At 42.3% G+C, this 21,614-nt stretch overlaps 1 protein-coding gene across 2 annotated transcripts in view; it reads right to left on the bottom strand.

Moving 5' to 3' along the window:
• slc25a26 (solute carrier family 25 member 26) overlaps positions 1-21,614 on the bottom strand; it is a 55,568-nt gene that overhangs the window by 7,184 nt on the left and 26,770 nt on the right. The window contains exons 6-9 of one of the 2 annotated variants that reach the window (XM_069712899.1): positions 13,065-13,109; positions 9,210-9,279; positions 3,881-3,945; positions 618-691 (exon numbers count right to left, since the gene is read on the bottom strand). In XM_069712899.1, coding sequence (XP_069569000.1) covers positions 618-691; positions 3,881-3,945; positions 9,210-9,279; positions 13,065-13,109 — 254 coding nt within the window. The remainder of the gene's footprint in view (positions 1-617; positions 692-3,880; positions 3,946-9,209; positions 9,280-13,064; positions 13,110-21,614) is intronic. The other variant, XM_069712906.1, reaches the window with a different exon arrangement.

The following is a 21,614-nucleotide window of genomic DNA, read 5'->3' as shown; positions in this document are numbered from 1 at the left end:
CACAAAAGTGATCTCTCTATGATTCGATTCCAGCACTGCCCCATGTGCAAATGAACAAACAAACAGTGGTGTGTTTTTGTGAGTATGTGTTTGTGATGTGTGGGACAGCGATGTCCTACTGGTGTTTGGCCCCATCCCGTCCCAAACCTACTATGAGCATGAAGCCGAGGGGCATCCTCGCTAAATGATGGCGGCTTGTACACATGCAGGCCAATTACTCACCCCGACTGAGGGTTTGTTTTAGCGCCGGCAGCCCTCTGCGGCCCCATTAGACCTGGCCTTTTTGTCCGGCGCGCATCATAAACACATCAAAACACTCAAATAAACCCTTCCACTTGGCCCTTGTAACACCTTAATCAATAGGATGGTACGGCGAGCCAGCAGGAAAAGCTTTTATACGTCTCATTTTTCAGCTGCGGCAGTAAATTTGCGGTCCCCAGAGTGGCCACTCTATCATCAAACGTGATTAAGTGAGGGATCGGGCCGAGTTAAATCAAATCATGTAAAATAAGAGGTCTTTAAATGGCCGGGGCCAAAAAGGTTTGTGTAAAGAGGAGGTTTGGGTTTTAAACAGTCCGAATGGCCTGTGAACATTTCACCAAAATGAAGACGCTCACCCTGTAAGGCCTCTACTCCTCCACACGTCGTAGAGCACCAGTGGGATGTTGCCGCTGGCGGTGGTCGACCCGGCCTGAAAGAGAGAGAGCAAATAGAGGTGTGATGATGGATAGATTGTCTCCTCCGCTTCCTGCTCCTCGGACAGACACCCTGTTTAGTCTTCCTCAGACACCCCCACCCCCCCTTTTTTTTTTTTTTTTGCTCCCAGACAGCTGTGTCAGCGCAGGTGTCACCTCCAACACCCACTCTCAGGCACCCGCTCGGAAAACACACCCAGCAATTTGCCCACCCAAAAAACACACTCGACAAGTTCTCCTCGTCTCCCCTCCGCACCCATCAGTCCAGCGCTTCTGTTTACACAATACGGATTAGCTGGCCGGAGAGTTTTTAAGCCATCACTGTGGAGTGGCAGAGGGGTATGAGAGCTGCAGGATAGAGGCCAGTCTGGGTTAAGTGAGGGTGGGTGGTGGCAGCCTGAAGGAACAGAGAAAAAGAAGGAGGCGAAAATGAGCAGGCGAGAAGGAAGTGCAGAGCTGCACGCACGCCAGTCCGCGCTACAGCTCACTGAACATGTAGGAAGCAGTTTGAGGCATCCACTGTAAATTGTGACTCAAAGATCTGCTGGAACGAGAGGAAGATTCTTGAAGGGGGAAAAAAAAAACACCCCTATTCCTTATGTTTCTGTTGGAGACAGGTGGCTGAGAAATGACTCTCCCTGCTCCTCGTCTGACAAGTTTTCTTTTCCTTTACCGCTGTGGAACGAGGGGATGGAGGAACAGAGTGTCCAAAACACACAGAGACACACAGTCCCTGTATAACTTATGCTGACATACAAAAATATCTTTATGCAGCTCAGTCTATGACTTTTCTCCCATTTACATTGGCTTGCTTTGTTATCTGAATTCAGATTTAAAAATGTGCTTCCAACTGCACATTTCTGTGTTTTCTAGCATCTAAAATGTTTCATACCATGAAATGTACAAACAGAGAAAAGCTGTTCAGCCACCCCATCCCGACACTGTCTCCTGTGTTCGTCACAGTTCCAGTGGAGGGTGGAGGACAGGACGTTGATGGCGGCGTGGCGACGCACGGACAGGAGTCCGCCTGAGGAGAGGAGCGGTGTCATCCAGTGGCAGCGCAGGAGGCGTGCAGCAGCGCTGCGGTGCGTCAGGCATGTTGCCACCACGGCAGGCAGGAGTCCTGCCCGGGAGGACATCCAGCTGTGCCCTGGACGTCAGCCCCACTCCGCTCTGCGCCATGGCTGCCTACTGTACAACACCGGCCTTTCAGTCTGCCTGCTGTGGGAAGGAAACTGATGTGACAAGTTCCAACACCCGCGTTTCCTCCACTTCATCCCATCCAAACCATCAATAGCCATCAACAGCAGCCCTGCTCTCTCTGTCGGTCTCTCTTCACCTCTCCTGCCTGGACTTGTCAGCCACTGAGAACTAAACCAAACTTTAGTCCCACACAAAATGCCGTTACCTTTAAGAGTGAGGCACTGCTGGTGAAAATATGAGTGCATGACTCGGATAAATAAATGTCATGTGGCCTGAAACATTTCACAAAATATATTTTACAGTTTGATTTTTGGGAGATTTATTACACGTAAAACCCATTAGTTGATTCGTTGACTGACAGGAAGTTAAATGCAACTACTTTGAGAATCATTTGTTTAACGGCCAAAGATTTGTTGGTTCCAACTTTGTGACGGACAATTAAAAATCTTTGTTTTGGAGCACCGGTTGGTCAAAACAAGAAATGTATTGATGCTATTTTCTGACATGGTTTTGATACCTGCCTTGTTTGGTTGGAACCAAAATAGCAGGTGTGAAAGGAGCCTCTGGATCATGGTCCAGACAAAAGGACAAACATTTGTCTTTCCTAAATGAGGTGGAAAATAATCAGCAGATTAAATGATGATGAAAACAGTTTTCAGTTGCAGCCTGAATTTTCATACCATGGACAGCATAAGAATAGAAAGGGAAGGTTTTACACTTAATGCTAACAGATTTCCATCCCCGTTTTTTGCTGTTTTCAATTTGACAAACTATATATATATATATTTTTTGTCTCTATTGGTTTACTTATTATTTGAAACACTTACAACCTACACATGTACACAGGTCTGTTATTTTACATAATGAATGGTACTATACACTCAAATTATTTTAATCTAAGCAAAAATTGGTGACATTTTGTTTCCACCGAGATCATTCATCCTGTTAACTGTAGATAGGTTTTAAACATAGCTATCTCCAGTCTGGGTAGAGTACTCTTTTTTTGGCTGAACATCTCGTGAATCCAGAAGTTTCCTTCTCGCTGAAGGAGCCTTTTTCTGAGCTCACCTGTGGTGCCTTAAGTGAATCAAAAACTTGGCCTTATAAAGTTATAAGTGAAGCTCAGCACAGGCCAAGTGCTCTGCTGGTGGTTGAATTACAGCAGCTGCGTTTCAGATCATGTTTACAGGAAGCTTTTGTACCGCGCTCCTCCACCTCCAGCCAACGGCTTCTCGCAAGAGATCAGACTGTCAGAGTGTTTTGTTAATTCCAGTATCTCATTAGTTTGGACAGGGGTGGGAAGGGAACACTGTGTCTTCTCCAAGGACAGTCTGTGTGTATGTGTATGTGTGTGTGTGTGTGTGTGTGTCTGAACTCACTACCCTTTACACACATACACACACACAGGACGTAGTGAAGGAAGCCAGACTTACAGTGTGAGCAAGCCAGAAGAGAAAAAGGTGTTGGAGAGAGGGAGGAAGAGGAGGAACACATCTACACAGAGAGGGTGGGGGTAAGTTGAGAAGACAGACAGAGCAGGAGAGTCAACAGGAGGGACACTGGCCTTCTGCTTCACCTCTAAGTGACAAGAGCCTCGACATGGAAATTCCTCTGCAGCAGCAACAAGTCCTCACTCTAACACTAACCATGCACACACACACACACACACACACACACACACACACACACACACACACACACACACACACACACACACACACACACACACACACACACACACACACACACACACACACACACACACACACACACGTCTTCCCGACACGGTCCATACTCCAGATCAGGTGATAGATGTGTATGTATGCCTCACGACTGTCCCACTGTTATCTCGGCCTGCTCCGTCCTGCATGCTGACGAGCCCGCTCAGCTCTCTGCCTGCGAGGCATCACCTGACAGCAGTGTTTAACAGTCGCTGCCAGAGGAGGTGGTGTGCTCTGTGCCTGTGTTTGGAGTGTGTGTACCTTTGCAAGCATGATCCTGGTCTTCGCCACGTCAAGAGGAGCGGTAACAAATGCCGCTACCGCACCTATGAAAGACACGTACGCAGGCTTAGCAAAGATCAAACATAAAAGGCCCTGCTCTTTAAATGTTACAAATAAACCCATTAAAGTGTGCAACTGAACCACAGTTACGGTAACGTATTAATTCAGCAATAAACGGAGCAACTCTGCTCCATTAAGTGTTTAAAAATGATAATATTCCTCGTCCCAGAACTTCAACTGTTATTAGACCACAAAAACCAGACACACACTTCTATTGCCACCGCCCCCCTCCTTCTGCCTCATTCAACCCACGCCTTCCCCCGAGCTACACACACAGACATGCACACACACTTGGCTATATGCACAAGCATGCAAAAAAGACAGACATGAACAGGCCCACACCTCCCCCCCCCCCACACACACACACAGCCATGTGCTTTATAGCGCAATTACACCCCAACATCCCTCCAACACTCCAAGTTGGAAGCTGGATGGGCGGTTCAATCCAGACATGCCCCCACTGAACACTGCAGTGTGTGTATAAGTGGGAAATTCTGTGGTGTGTGTGTGTGTGTGTGTGTGTTACTCTGCCACAAACATAGCAACTGTTCTCAGTAAACATATCCATATGGGCCACCGAGGAGCAGTGTGACTGAAAGTGAGCTGAGGATACAGAAACACATTAGGATCAGTGTGGTGTAACACACCGTTACGTTTTACTAGTTTACGCTGGCTGATTATAAGAGTGGACTTTAATTAGTTCTGTCCTCCGTCTCGGGTGGTTAAATTCACCACTAAAAAGATACAGCCCTCTTGCTGTAGCGCGTTTTGAAATAGTCTTGGATAGCAGTAAAAGGGAGAATTATCCCAATGAGTTTTATACACAGTGCTCAATGGAAGAATCTGAATATAGCCGGGGGAAACGAAACGTGATGGGACGAGGTTCAGATGCAAATCAGTCGATGATGTAATCTCATGTCGGGTGAGGCAGTTTATACCGGGGGGGGGTTCATACGGGGTCGAGTCGGCCATAAGTCAATGCAGGGTACAAGTGGAGTTCTTTGGGATGATTAAACACGCCTGTGTGAGCATTTCCAGTGTCAAGCACATTATGTATGAGTGAAGTAGAGTGTAGTGCAATGTTGATGGGAACTCCACCTCACTAACCTCCCCTTTCCCTCCATTTTTCTCAGATTGCACAGTATTTTTCCCAATAATTAACCGTCTTAATTTGCATGACTACTTTGAGACGATTACTCAAATACAACACATCTGTATACAGTATATCCCCATTTTTGTATCATAGCCAGGTATAATGAGAAAGCGTGTAATCTACCCATCAGTCCACTATCAATCAAGCAATCAAACTGTATTTATATAGCACCTTTTATAAAGGTTAGTGTTATTCAAAGTGCTTTACAGGTGATTGACAGGCCAATAATAAGAAAGTCAGGAGTAGACTCTAAAAACTTGAAGTCACATCTGGTCTTGGCCTAGGCGTGAAAAGTACACGCATGTATGGCCGGTGCTGAAGAAGGATGTCATGTGACCAAGTAAAAAGACTGACGAAAAGCTCATAAGAAGGTCGTGGGTGGTTGGATGGAACAAACACAGGACTTTTCACCCGGACGACCAACGTTGACTTCTTTTAAGTAACGCAAGTAATTTACATTCCTAACGTAATCATTTAACCTAAATAGAAAATGTCTACTAATGTGAAGTATGTAAGATTACTTACGTAAAATCACTTTTTTTTTTTTTTACCCAAACCCTAATCTCTTCCTAACCAAGTAGTTTTGGTGGCTAAAACAAACCACGCTGCGACCGTGTCAAATTTAAATGTTTTTGGTGCCAAAACCAAATGATATGCTCAGACCAAAGACAAAGAGAATTATTCCCACAGTGATTACATACAAAGTGAAGTCAAAGATGCAAGTGTCCACGAATTCGCAAAGGGCGACGCAAAAGGACGCAAATTTGCATTGGTGCGTTTTGAAAATATTTACCTTGAGCTCACACATACAAGGCAAAAATTTGCTTCGCATTTGGTCTGAGGATAAGATACCTTCTCTGTCACGCCTCGGCGAGGCAAAATGTGATAATAATTTTAGTGGACCGACTGATGTATTACACACTTTGCTGTGATACAGTGTATATAATTCGGAGTTTAATCTTCACAATTTATGAAAGAGGTTCAAGCCAGCTAAAGAAAAACCCTGTTTAACAAATCTAAACCTGGTTTTTGGACTCTTTCCTTCTCAAAATGACGCCCACACAACTGTATCATAATCTTGTTCATGTCTATCTCCCTTTTCTCACTCTCTATTTTGATTTCTTCCTCCCCTCTTCTCCTCTTCCTCCCACCGCAGACACAGTCCAGGTGGGGTGGCGCAGGGCCATGTCTCAGCTCCTCGGGGTGCTGTGTCCTCTTCCCCTTTTCTCTCCTTCACCTCCATCTCTATCTCAGTATGGCCCCAGAAGCCGCTAACCTCAATCTTCCTGTGCTGTCTGGCACGTTGTAGCACTGTAAGAGTTATGGACTGAAAGCTACATAACTGTCCAGCAACTGCTCCGTGGATTGGTCTGCAGAACTGATCTTTTTTTCTGAAAGATGTATTTAGATTGGGGTTTTGGTTTTTCAACACAAACAAAGGTGAAGACTGGGTGGAAAGAAAGATGATGTGACATATATTTCATTCAGAGCTATAATACTGGAGGTACTTGCTCTGTTGCTGAATCTGTATTGCTGTCTGTGGTTACAGTGATTGTGTAGGGAAAGGAAAATATCAATCACTGGGGTTTGAAAATGCACCCAAGGTTTTCATTTGTTTGCAGTCCTGTTGCGTGTTTTTTTCCCCATTCAACTCTTTGCCAGTTCCTTACTCTACCATTAAGCCATGTGTGTTTATCAGTGTAACACATTATTCCTGAAGGCATTATCACATAAACAATGGTATCCTCACAGTTTTGTTTTTTTTAAACCACATATTGCAGTTTATGTCCACTGACTTCAGGGCATGATAGGAAACCTCTGCCTCTCCCTTATATGAGCTGATTTGTTTAGATGTTGGATAAACAACATATATTACAGGAAGGGAATCATTATTCATTACTTGGATTTTGCACTTGGAGGGTTTTCTTTGTTAACAGAAGAGCATCCTCGTCAGACCAAACAGCGGTTAAACCATTGGGAACTATGAAGCGTGCTGGAAACTGTTACTCTTGACTGTAGATACTTTTTTGTCACTGCTTCCTGCATCGCCTGCCTTTAGGTCCACTTTAAAAGTTCAGCTCATTTAATCATGAGAAAGCCTATGGGCTTTATTTTAACAATCTAACCGCGCGGTCCAAAGCACATGGTGTTAGTGCATTCAGGGCGTGTCCAAATCCACAGATAATCTAAGTGCAAAGTAAGGCACATGGTTCAAAGGAGTCTTAATTAGTTTCTTAATTAATCATAACTGTATTTTGGGCTTAACAGGAAACAAACTGAATGACAAAATGTCATCTCCCATTCCCTTTAAATGCCATGTGCATTTGCACCTTTGGCGGATCGCTATGATAACGACGGATTTGAAAAGAACAAGGACAAAATGTTTCTCAAGAGTGAAACTAATCTGTCAATGCGCAGACTGAGCAGAGCATCTTTATATTTTAATCCATGGCATGTTTTGGCGCTACTGCATGTTCCTTTTCTGCTGCGTGTAACAAGCAAAGTGTACAAGCATCTGAAACTACACCCACCGCTGTAGGCGCATATTTCTCCCTTAATAATGTTCCATGAAAAAAACAAAAAATGAAATAATGCACAACTGACCACTGATTACGTTTTTGTTAGTACAATTGTTTTTTGCTAAAAATGCATCAGACCACACCTCATTTTAAGACCAACACGCCGATGGGTGCTGAGATGGAAACAAGTACACTCGCTATTTAAAAAAATGTAGATGTTGGAGGAACAACTGCTCAGCTCTAAAACTACCAAAGAAACTTGTGTTGTGCTTGGCGCCACTTTTCACCGAGCGCAAGACAAAACCGGTGCGAGAGTTTCTGTAACCTTTTCCAACTCCAACCAGTACACTAACTGTGAGTGTGAAGGGGATAAAGCTCAGTCTGTACACACGTCCAGAGGTCTGAGAACTGTTCTTAACCAGACAGATTAAGTGAAAGCAACTCATTTTGAATTGAAAAGGCTCAGAACAGTTCCATGTTAAATGAAGTTCTTCTATATAAATACTTGTGTCTTTCAGTAGCTTCACTGGTATAAAGTAGATTCAGGAGGATCATATTTTATTGTTGTGTAGCCTGGAAAAAGAAGTTCTATTATATTGCCTTTCCTGAGGCATGTATAATAGATGAGCTGAACCTTAGTCACTCCACAAGAGTCAGGCCAACAGTGTGAATGAGGGAGTGACCGCCTCTATCAACCTATTTTTATTCATCAGACCAAGGCAATTGTTCCAGATTCAGTAAAACCCCAATAGATCCATTTCTTCGGGACCATCTTGCATATACTAATAATCAAAAATAATGTTCAGGGATTTGTAAAACTAAAACAATATTCCTATCCATGACCTCCGCATTCAGCTTGTGATTTAGCTTTCAATTTTGTATTTCAGAGATCCTTAATGTAAAATACAAAATAAGCAAACTTCGGACTATGATTATAATTTGAAAAACTAAAAATGGCTGAACTGCTTTCACTAAAGCTTGTAGCCTTTACCTACTATGTATCTCTTGAGTTTTATAATTTGGTATAAATCTTTATAGTTGTTGTCTTGTCCTTATTCCTTTTATATTTTTTAAGTCCACTCCCTTCCCCTCTCTTCTAAACCACTTCAGGCTCCAATGCTCAGGAGGTCTCACAGCTGCAAGGGCCCATACCCAGTAACCGACCCCTCTCATCCCTCCTCTCGTTTCCTTCTGGCTGTCTGTCTGTCTATCCCCTGATACTCATCCAGGCGAAGACAGAACCAGAAAGTCTGCTGTGGTATGATGCTCATTGGCTGATGTTGATGAGACTTTCTCTGTCTGTGAAAACAATGCGGGATCACCGCTTGTTCTCGTTTTCCGCTCAGTCGCCTTGTCTTCAGCAGATCTGGTGTGCAGGTGAGGATTTGATTTGCCCACAGAGCTCACCTTTGTGTACTCTTACAAGAATGTGTCTTTAGGTAGACTTGTCCTGTCCTCCTGGCCGTCTATTCATCTATCCACTGTCTTTCTATCCGTTTAGCCTAAGTTCCTCCAGGGTCCACCCCTCTTTTTCCCTCCCCGCCTCTTTCCCAAAGCAGCATATAATCCCCTGCACCTGCAAAAGCTCCGCACACTGCTGACTGCCAAGAGTAGAGCGTGTGACCTTGCCTCTGCGACCACAGAGTCTGGGAGAAAGAAAGAGAGAGAGAGAGAGAGAGAGAAAAAAGAAGAAGAGGGTTGTCAATAGAGGAGGATGATGAAAGAGCAAGAAAAATGGAGAAAGAGGGAGAGAGAGAATTGTAGTTAGTGGAGATATCAGACACATTGAAAACACATTGTGAACTTTGGTCTGGTCTGGGGTCCAGAGCCCACGGCTGGGAAATGGGCTGTTTGGCTATTTTTATGTTGCCTTTTCTCCCCAGTGATGTCATGCTATTAGTTTCCCAAGAACTGGGACGGGGCAAAAGAATATGCTGCAGCGTTCCCACTCTGTCAGGCTAAATCCTCACACATTTTGCCATCATGTTGAAATACAGCAGGTCGATGAATATTCACATATCAAATGCACATATTTATTTGTTAATATCTATGAATTGTTGCATTATAATATACTAATTAGTAGAGTCATATAAATATAGACTTAATGTCAAACAATATACATATATATATATATATATATTGGGCCACTGTTCAGGTTGTTCTGTCACTGCAGAACAACCAAAGACAAGAAAGAAAATGAGTAAATATCGACTATATACACTCTGAAGTTGTCTGGTGTTTCCCTCTTTTTCCCCTCAGTATGCTGCACACTGCTTTGCATGTAAAGTACCGCTGCAACAGAGTATGTTCGTTGACAATAGCAGCTTCTGACCTGCAGTGTTTAAAGTGTGAGTTGAAGTTATTGAACCTCACTCGGTGTCAAATAGGCAGGAAACGATTTTCAAGCTTTGATGTGAGCTTGGATCACACAAAACATAAAGACAGGTGAGCAGAGCAGTATGTGGGGGGAAAAAAATAAAAAGATACTTGGAGTTTACAGCCATGAATTCAGCACAGTGAGGCTGTTCTCTGACTCAGATGCTAACATGCTAATGTGTAGTGGGTTAGCATGCTATGTTTGCTAATTAGCACTAAACAGGAAGTGATATTTGATATGTGATAAATGATAACTGATATTTTTCAGTAATAACAGGAATATTGGACAATTATAAATTTGGGATTAGAGGAAAAGGTTTACCAAAATTATAAATAAACATTGTCTGGGAACCAAGATTTTTCTTACAAAATGTCATGCCAATCTAACTCTTTTAACTCCAACTGTTTTTCAATGTTATATAATATTGTTATGCATGTACTGCATTTAACTGACTATGAATGAAATACTTAATTTTGCATTCATTTTATTCAGAGAATACATATTCACTTTGACACTGGACAACTTGTGTTTACTTGAGTCCAAAAGACTCGTCGATAAATGTAGTTTTTGGAGAATGATGTTCTTGCTGTGAAAGAGATTACAGTCTCACAGACTTCAGGTTGAGCTGAACGGTGTCTGAAAACACAGCCAGCAGCAGCAGAACTTTTATCAAGAGAGTACACAGTTTAAATTCCATCAAGTGTATTTTTCAAGTGTGTGTAAAACCCCTCACATCATATCACAACCCTCTCTGCCCATGATGCAACTGGCTACTGAGTGAAACCACCTGATGTTTTTGTTTTGAGATTGAACTCAGAGACGGGAAGGGAGTCTGCCCCCCCCCCTAGTTTCGGCGATGAGGAGGCCGACTATGCAAGGTTAGTCTCTGTACAAAATGCATGTGGACAGCTGGGCAGCCTCGGGCGCAGCAAGGTATGATTACTTCTCAGGGAGAGCAATTGAGCAACAGCATGGAGCGATTACTAATATTTTCTTTGTCCATCCACCCCTCGCCAGCCCCCCTTGTGAGTATAATCTGTTGCATGTTATCTCCTTCTCCTCCTACTTCACACACATGTGGACATCTGTGTGCGTGCATGTGCATGTGCATGCAAACAAGTAAACACACAGAAAAAAAGGCAGAAGAAAGAAAGAATGGTAGACAGTTTGTTTGAGCTCAGGATGTGTCATGTGTGTTCCATTAAAGGGCAGATTAAAAAGGAGATTTTGTTTTCCACATCAAAGGCCTCACGCTGGGGGATTCCTCTGTTTCTTCCTCTGTTTCTCTCCCTCTTGGAGGCTCTCCCTCCCTTCTCTCTTCATTTCATGAATAAATAATAAGGAGTAAACCTGGGAAAACAAACCTTTTGACCTTTGAACCCTCATGTCACGGTCAGACTTTGCACCTGGATGACTTCCCACAGGAAAGAGGTGGCGGGTTTGTGTGCATGTGTCAGAGCTTCACATATGTGTTAGAAGTTTTTGTGTGCACTTACATGTGGGGAGACTGCATTTGTAAATGTATCTCACTGGGTCCAATCTGAGCTCCCATCATGCCTTTCACTCAAAATTCCCTGGATTTTTTTTGTGGCTCTCTGTTGGTGTTCAATCATAACCTAAAAGTGTTACACCCTCCTGTTGTTTTTGAGGTCAGAACAGATGGAGTAAACTGTGAGCCTTATTCTACAGTTGCTGTTGAGAAAAACAACTGAGAGAAAACCACAATGTTGTGAAATTAATGTGTGAAAGAAATGTGAGAATTATTCACATGGATATTGAAGTCTGGTGTGAAACGACTTTTAAAATCCCTGTGCGCTGACCGATGTGTAAAATTCTCTCGTGATTCATGAAATTCCCAGACTTCTTCTGCTTCGAATACGCCGCCCTGTGATATCCCAGAAATTGAAGTACCAGCATGAATGCTACAAGAAGGATTCAGCTGCTTACTCTTCTTCTAACAAGCCTGCAGCCACGGCTCGGTTGTTTTTTTTTCTTCTTTCTGCTTCTCGCTCTGACAGCTGTGCTGGCTCGGTGTGAAATTTAAAAGAAAAAAAAGCCATAACGCAGCACATTACCATCCCACAAAGCAGATGGGAGATCATGCCACACACATGCACTCTCTCAAATTCCTTCATCCTGCCATTTTTCAAACAAAATCACATTATTTTTCTTTGAGAAAGCCTCTGAACATCTTGGTGGTCATGCTGAAGGAACGGCAGTAAAAAAAAAAAACCTGTTTGCTTGAGGAAAGGAGAGGAGAGGAGAGGAGAGGAGAGGAGAGGAGAGGAGAGGAGAGGAGAGGAGAGGAGAGGAGAGGAGAGGAGAGGAGAGGAGAGGAGAGGAGAGGAGAGGAGAGGAGAGGAGAGGAGAGCTCCAGATTCCAACAGTTCAGCTCTCCGCCAACGGACGTGTCCAGATGGCCCGGAGAGAGAAGGCCTTTGACTGCTGGACAAAGAGACACTTGTGAACGACAAAATCTAACTCTCTCAAACACACATACATACATACGCACACACAGCTGTGCGGCGTATTGTTAGTCTTAACTCGGCTGTTAGCTCCCAACACTGATGGAATGCTTGACTGTCCGCCACTCACGCCCTTGAGACATGATGTCACTCCGACAAAACGCCGTCTTTTCAAAGAAATACGGCTTTTTATGTGTTCAGGGCCACACAATGAGAAGAGAAAAAGACATTAAGACAGAGAGGAAGGCGAAAAGAAGAGAAGAAAATCCAGAAAAAGAAAGCTACAGAGGAGTGGATATGCTCAGAGATAATGATAAATTGAAGGCTTGTTTGATGGTAGAGTCATGACAAGCCATTAAAACGAAGTGTGAAGTCCCATTCTCGCCTGCCACAATGATACAGAGCAATGCAGACGGTGAGCCTGCTGTAAATGTGTCAGAGCGTAAGCACAGTATTATAACTTTACTGCGGATTTATCACTGAAAATAATCACTGTAAATGATAGTGGTGGAACGCGGAGGCACAATATAGATCAACAATAAAAACAGACGGTATAAACTGAGCCAAACAAACAAATACAGATACGTACCTTTAAATATTCCCACAGTGGAAACTGCACCAGTGAGAACGGGATCTGAAAAACAAGTAGACAAAGTTTTATCATCAGGATTATGTCTGCTTTTGATTTTCAGGAGGTTCAAGTTTCATCTTTAACCTCCAATCTCTTGCACTTGTCACTCCTGCCACCTTCCTCTATTTCCTCTCACTTGTCTGACTGCTCCCTTGTTCCTTCTCACTGCTGATGATTAATGAATGAGACGGGCTGTGGTCTGGGTGGCTAGATGGTAGGATGGAGAAAACTTGGAAAGACGAATAGAGGAATGGAGTCTAGAGTGATGGTTGGAGAGCGTGTGCTGCCGCTGGAAGCAAGCAGGAAGTTACAGCGGGAGGAAATCGATGGCAGTGCCAAGGTAGGAGGCAAATGACACACAGTCAGACCACACACACACACACACACACACCACACACACACACACACACACACACACACGCACACGCACACGCACACACACACGCACACACACACACGCACACACGTATCCTGTTATCTTGTACTGCAGGCATGGCAGAGCAGAGCAGGACAGGAAGGAAGAGAGGGAACAAAAACAAAACCAGAGAGAAATAAATAAAGTGACACTAGGTTGTGTCATCAGTCTTTGATCACAGCAACAAGAGGATCATTCATCCATCTGCACCGCCTCCTCCAACATGTTCCATCAGACTACGTTAGCACATCGGTACAAACTGGAAGGATCCAACGGTGACTCAGCCGGAGCACAAAGACAATGCACGCAGTGTATTTACGCCACTTAATGACCTTATTAAGCACTTAGTCCAACTGAACTGACCCTATATAAACAATCAATCCAAAGGAGATTCATTTTAAAGAGAGCTGACTATGAGACTTTTTAAGATCTGTAACATGACTTGGGAGTTTTAAAGAAGAAAAGTAAAGACATTAAGCTCTCAAAGTGGGTGTAAACAAGCAAAACGAATGAAGTTTCTGAAATAAAGTGATACAACTTGATGTGTAGTGACAAATAAAAGAAACACATGACTGTATCACTAAGTATAATGTCGACTAAGGCCTGGGATATACTTGCTATGGGTTCACGTGTGTTTTGGTCATCAGAAATTAACAAATGCATTTGCAAGATGCAACATACAGATGGCCAGTAAGGCTGTTGTAGGGGCAGTTTGGAGAGAAATAAACGGAAACAAGTCACTGACCATAACGTCAGTGCACGGCAATAAATACTGGAAAAACAGCGTGAGGACGATGGCGCATTTAATTCTTCTGTGATCTCAGAATCAGCAAAGTAGTCAATGTCACCATTTTTATTGTTTACAGCCAAAACCGGATGTTCTAATTAAATCCTTGTTTCTCTGGTGTGCCTTCTATTGGAGTCCTCCAGTAACATGCAGAATACATAGGCAAGTGTGTGAACAATAACGTTGACAATGCAAATGGTTGTCAATGTGAAGGAATGATTACATGGCAAGTACATCTCAGAGAAAAGTCATCTGTCAGTGCATGAAGATTCTACTCTTTATTGAAAAACATTCTCACACAAAAAAAAATCGACTACTCTGCGTTGTAAAAGAAGTACAAATATCAGCAACAGGTGATCACTCTACTCTTTAACTGACCATCAGCTAAGTCCCACCACACTTAGATATACTGCTGCTACGCCTGAAGACATCCTTTTAAAAGTCACACAATGTTAGTTTAGTTATGTTAACAGTTATGAATTATACAAAATGTAGAAGCAGTAAATACAAACCCAAATAGTGGTTAAATTAAAGTACATAAACCTACAAATACTGCATACAACATTTGGTTGTTGCTTGATTAAAGTGAGCCTGGTACGTGGAGAGACAGAAATGTTTGCCCATCTGGTCAATCCACGCAGACAGAAGCAAATTCTCAGTCCTCCGAGATAATCTATAGACTTTATTTGACGTACTGTACGTCTGGTTTCCAGCCCCCTGAGCGTGAAGTGTTATAAAAGTGCACCTGTGTTTTATTACCACCATGATGAGTTCTGCTTTTCCAGGCGGGGAGAAGAGAAAGAATGAGAGGGAGGGACAGACAGGAAGAACGAGGAGGTGCTGGTGTGGTGGGTGCTAGTAAGCACAACACATTGTACTGATAAGGAGTTAAAGTCAACTCGAAGTTCACCACAGTAAAGATGCAGTATTTACGGACTCATTTATTATTTATACTTCGTAGATTTTGGACTACTAATACACACAAGACACAGTAAAGTTGTAATTATATGATAATTTAATCTTAAATGCAGTACAGATACATGGAGTACAGACACAGTGTCAGCTGTAGTACTCGATACTGCCTCCTCCAAAAACTAGTCTTTAACATACTTAAAAGTATTGTTTCATAATCTTTATCAAAATCTTGTTTTAAATTGGCTTGAAATGGAGCTGATAGATGTAATTAAAGTACAACATCGTAGTTACAAAAAAAAAATAATCATTTGATTTATTCTTTGGGGAAAAAAGAAGCCCAGATGTTGTTGTTTTTTAAACCACTGCAATGAGAGCAAACAGTGTGAGAGAGAGAAAGACAGATGAGTTCAGCAGAGAATCTGGAAAGAATGATGCACTCATGATTTATGATGTGGTTTGACACCCCTGGCACACTGTATGTGGAGCAGGGTGTGTGTGTGTGTGTGTGTGTGTGTGTGTGTGTGTGTGTGCGTGCGTGCGTGCGTGCGTGCGTGCGTGCGTGCGTGCATGCGTGTGTTGTGTGTTGCCCATGCAGACACGAAACATCTTAAAACCACAAGGTCTGATTCAAATTGATAAGCCATTTACAGTTAAGTGATGGCTGAGAGAAAACACACTGGAAACAGGTATGAACCTGACTGGATGTGACATGTAGCAGAACCCAGCTGTGTGTGTGCGTGTTTGTTTGTTTGTTTGTTTGAGTTACAAAATCAATCACAGTGTGGAGCATATGCAAGATAATCGCTGTTATTTTTTCCTACATGCATTCTCGCATCGACAAGCCCTAACGTACCGAGGTGCTGCTTTTGGTGCCGTGAGGAGAGACGTGATAAATCTCTCAGCTGAGTGAGAAATGAAGGCAGAAGCAAAGATGGTGAGTAAGGATGGGTATTGGACAACTGTCTCTGCCTTTTCTTTTCTTTTTTTAAGAGCACTGCATTATCACTGTGTGCACATCCCAACCAAACAGTAATCTAAAATCTAGTGATTTCTATCAAGCTGAGCAAGACATGTGCAATACACACCTCAGCTGCAACCATTTCTTCACTGACACTTACAAGCACTAAAAACACAAGTTAAGACTTCTCTAGAAAGCCCATATAGCAACTTTTGTGTTGTTGTTATTTTTGAGGTGGGGTAACCACAGAGACAGACATGTGCATCACTTTTACAATGTTGTTACTCATATTCTTCCTTTCCCTATTATCCCAAATGAAGAAACATCAGGTCAGCTGCACCTCTATAACCTGCTTTCATTTTAAAATTCAGTTGCAAATTTGTCACAAAATGTGTCAAAGCCTTCATGAACTTAAGAGAAGAGTGAGACAAACTCAAAATTCAACATAGCAGTAGTGCATAATAATTTTATAAGCAGCCATTTTACCAGCTACACTCTAATGAGCTAATGCACAAATACAAAATCAGACAAAGTGGGAAGTGACATGCTAAATTCTAATCCTCTGGATAACTCTAAAATGACAATTCGCAAGCAATGACGTGTGACACCTTTTATTCAACTTGATCGCTGTAGAAGTGCCTGAAGGTGGAACATGCTTCTTCTTTTTTATATAGTGATTATGAACATGGTCATTACCCACAATGGAGGTGGAAAACATTTAAAAATCAATTGTCTTTTATTGCAAATGGAGGAATACTAAAACACACCTAAAAACAACCTGTTGTTGTTTCATATTGAAACTTTGATGTTTAGCTGCATTTAGAGTAAGGACTGGGGCTGTGCACTTACAGTAGCTGCGTTGGTTAAGGTTAGCGTGAGTGGTGATGGGCTAGGGAATGAATTATATCAGTGTCCTCACAAAGACAGAAAAACCAACAAGTGTGTACGTGTGTTTATACAATTATGGGGAGCAATTTTATTGGATCGCCACACATTGTGAGGACATTTAAGCTGGTGCTCACAATTTTGAAGGGCAATGTCAGGGTTAAGATTTGTGTCGTGTTCCAAATGGCGTACTTGTTCACTAACACTCACTATTCTGAGGGAATAAGTGTGTTCACACATGCAGTGCACTACAAGTAGCAGGATTATACACTCAAAACGGTTCAAAATTCAAGTGTGAAACTCTGGACACTTTCCACCCTAAACGGTCTCAAACCGGGACCACCGTCATAAAGTATTTTCAAATTAAGGCATCTGAGGAATCAGCAGCTGTTCCTGAACACTGAATAAAAACCGAACAAAAGTGTTTGTCTTTCACTATGGGTTAATGTGTTACCATGCTGAGGTTGTTCCTGGAAAGTGCAGAACAGGAGTGTGCGATTTGAAACAACACTACCCTGTCAAAATGCCTTACGTGTAGGAGCACTATTTTGTAGTGTACTACGGGTCATTAGTTTTAGGGTTAAGGTGAGAATTTGGCTGGGGTTAGGAACTCAGTTGTGATGGTTAAGGATAAGCTAAGAGGCTAAGGAATATATTATGTCAATAACTAGGGGGCTTGTTTTTCTATCAAGATGGAGACTTCAACCTGAATGTAACACATGGAGACTCGTGTCACATGAGACAAAAATGGAGGTCCCCTCAGGTCTGCTTTGTCAGGGTTCAGACTTTGTTAGAGTTAGATTTAGGTTAAGGTTAGAGGGTAAGGGCTAGGCAATGCATAAATAAAACAGACTGGACAGACCACAAAACAGTATGTTTTTATTATGTTTCATTGTATTATTTCACAGGGTAAATGTATATAGGATCAGTTGGGGGAACATGCTTCAACGACAGCAGAGTAGCAGTGATGTTTATGTCCACTGAAAACGACTGAGGTTTTTCTCTGCCTGCCAAAACTTTACTAGCTCACTCAAATCCAGCAGCTTGATCCAATCAGTGCACTTCTTTGGCTCCGAGAGCAACAACAGAGTCATAACGATAAGCAGCGAGATGAACACACCCAGCACGTTTAACACGTTGTTGAGGTCTACGAACAGGACCTTTCACTTGACATCGAATTCTTGACAAAATACGCACGCACACAAAGTACTTCAGGGGCAGAGACCATCAATTCTAAAGCTGTAGAATCGGGAAGATTACCATGACAAAACGTTAAGCAGGCTTTTTTTGACCATGTAAGCAGTGTGGCTCCAGGGATAGCAATGCTGATCAATCACTTTGGTCTTCATTTAAATATCTCAAGCTATTAAATGGATTTAATGGAATTTGTGGTATTTACACTGGTGGTCCACAGAGATTTGATGATCCCTTGACTTTCCCTCCATTGCCACCCCAAGGCAGTTGACATTTGCACTTCAGATTGAAACGTCCCGGGGGAACCAATGAAATCAGAGGCTCAGCAGTTATTTCCCCTTTTTGACTTTGGATTTAAATAATATTTCAACAGGCCATAGACCAATCTTTACTTCACACAACTATCTGGTGGTCTATTTTTGTTACTAGTGCCTACTATCAAATGTATGACCCTCTAATACACCTGGCTGTTTAAACTACAATGTATCTTCCTCTTCACTGTCTGCATCAAAACTCCTTTACTTTTTCTCTTTTGTTGTGCTGTCTTGCTGCACTCCAAAGTAAGCAGAAGAATATATGAAAAGTGTCAGCTCTTATTAGTCAGCCATCACTCAAATCAGGCCCGTCCCCAAACATACCTTTCTTTGTGGCCTAATATCACATTAATATTGGAATTCTTTTCAGAAGGACCACCACAACACTGCTTAGAAAGATTGAATTTAGTCAATGACACCAAATTACCTTGTGGAAAAAATGTATTGACTTTGTATTTCATGAGATTAGATGATACTTTTTAAAGGGGGTCTATTTTAGCCAGAAGTTTTTGGAGAAACCGTCGGTGGTGCTGCACTTAAAAATATGTTTCCACATTGGCTTCACTTTTCCGACCTGGAGTCTTCAACCATTTTCAAATACAGTCTGTGGGTTAGAGCTATATTTGCAATTGCATATATTGTTTCAATAGTTCTGAAAGAAAAATCCTGTGTTCCAGGAGCTCAGCAGCATCTGCTCCACAAACATGTGTCATCCAACTGTCCTCCAGGGACAGGGTTCCACTGCTGGGAAACATACACAGCCCTCACACAAACCTGCTATCCTGCATGTGTATGCTTTGTATTTTTTTATGAATATGTTGGTGTGCCTAAACATATTTCTGTGTATGTGTGTATGAAGAGCAGCATTATACTGTATGCGCACTCGCTGATGTATTCTGCATATGATCAAAGGTGACAGTGCCACTTGCTGTGACTGTCAGGTACGATATTATACGAATATGGAGATTGTGCGTCTGCTGTGTCATTCTGCTGACAGTGCTCCTGTTTTTGTGTGTGTATGTGTATGCGTCCTTGCCAACTGTATTAGCGCTAACTTTATTAGTATTCAGAGAGGCTCCAGGCTGTCACAGGTCCTTAGGCGCTCAGCGGAGGGCAGGAAAAACACATGTCAAAATATATTCACATTGAGCCTGATTGCAGGCAGGCCAGTTGGCTGCAATTTGACAAATGGCTTTTAATAGGTCATACTGCAGCCTCTGCATACTGATGAGCATTTAGAAAGAGAGAAATGGTAAGTGAGATGGATATTAAAAGACAAGCAGACAAATGTATAGATGGCCAAACCATCAGATGAGAGACATTATTCATATTTTCCAATAGATTCCTTTCCACAAAAGTACCTCAGTCCTCAATGTTTGATGCTCTTTTACAACACTCTGCTGCGATACTGTGAAAGTAGCACTCCAAAACTAACTTTACTTGAAGCCTAAATTGTGACGCTTCCTAACAAAATGTAGAGATTTGTCTCAGCATGTCTGACATTTAGCCTAATATTCTCCCATTGACATGATATACAGCTAGTTTGTGCCTTCCACTAAACATTAACAGTGCACTAGAGACTTTTACCATGGCAAAAAAATTATAGCAGTCTAAACTGCCTACCAACAGTACATGGACTTGATATTATGGTAGCAGGAAACTATCCCTGCTAAGACAGACCTAACCAGGACTGAAACTAAGAAATAAGATCCTAGTGACTCTGTAATGTTGTACTGTGCTAAAGCTAATGTCACCAATGCTAATACTCTCACAATACATACAATAACATGCCTAGCAGGTGTTCCCATGTTCATCATCTTACTTTAGCATGTTATCATGCATATCATTTGATGATTCGCATTGACACAAAGAAAAGCTGTGGCTTATAGGAGTGTTTTGGACAAACTTCCATCTAACAACTGAGGATGGTGCTTGATGAAAAGTTAAGGGTCACCAAAGTTTTTACAATTAACCGAGGAGCAGTAATGACTGTGCCAAATTGCCATGCCTACCATCCCAAAATTGTTACTCAAAACCACAAACAAACCTGCTGTTGGTGCTTGAGGAAAAAGTGAGTTGGTCATCTAAGACAAGTATGGACTCTAATTTCATGACAATCCATCAAACAGCTGTTGAGATATTTCCATCCAAAGCGCACCGTGTACTGGTCAATACACCATCCACAAAGGTTCAACGTGGATGAGATTTAAATATAGCCAACCCTTAATTGTGGGACTTGAGTAAAAATACATTTTTGCATTATCCAGTAAGTTGATCACAGAGCCTAATTTAATTATCCGTAATAACAAGAAGTATATCACATTTAAAGTGATCTGTTCATACTGCAATCATGCTCATAATTCAGTGTTGGTTGAGATGCTTTGAGAAAACCAGAGGGCTTCACATTTTTAGTTTAAAAAAACAGTAGAGGCTTGATGACATTATTTACTGCCATTGCAATGACAGTAAAGGATGTCTTCTTAGACTTTACTGTTGTATTATGAAATCACAGACACAGATGATAACCACTATTCATATTCTAACTCAGTCAAGACACTCTGGTGCAATCGTGAACCCGCCAACATTGTGCTTCATTCTTGCCACCAGATGTGGAGCAAATGAGCAAAAGAACAAATGATTCATGAGCCAGAGAAGTCCACTGGATCCTCCGTTTAGTACTTGATACTGAATGACCATTCCAAATTCATTTGGCAAAACATCCTAAACCTGAAGATTTGGAATTTACCAAATGTACCATTTCAAATGAGACCATGTGTACTGCCTCAAATTCAATTTATACTCAAAATTAAATAAACAAAGGCCCCTTCCAAGTGTTTAAGTAGTCACTTTAAGAAATAGTGAGTCACTAAAGAGTTCAAGTTTAGATTAAAGCAGCAGTTTTAAATGTCCCATTGGAGAGGAGAGGAGAGGAGAGGAGAGGAGAGGAGAGGAGAGGAGAGGAGAGGAGAGGAGAGGAGAGGAGAGGAGAGGAGAGGAGAGGAGAGGAGAGGAGAGGAGAGGAGAGGAGAGGAGAGGGAGA

This window comes from Brachyistius frenatus, unplaced genomic scaffold, assembly GCF_029030835.1.
Source record: "Brachyistius frenatus isolate BFR_SWC_R1_liver_20210118 unplaced genomic scaffold, ASM2903083v1 Contig_4, whole genome shotgun sequence".
In the NCBI taxonomy this organism is placed as follows: domain Eukaryota; kingdom Metazoa; phylum Chordata; class Actinopteri; family Embiotocidae; genus Brachyistius; species Brachyistius frenatus.
Note: the sequence above shows the minus strand (reverse complement) of the source record. Positions and strands in the feature narration are given on the sequence as shown.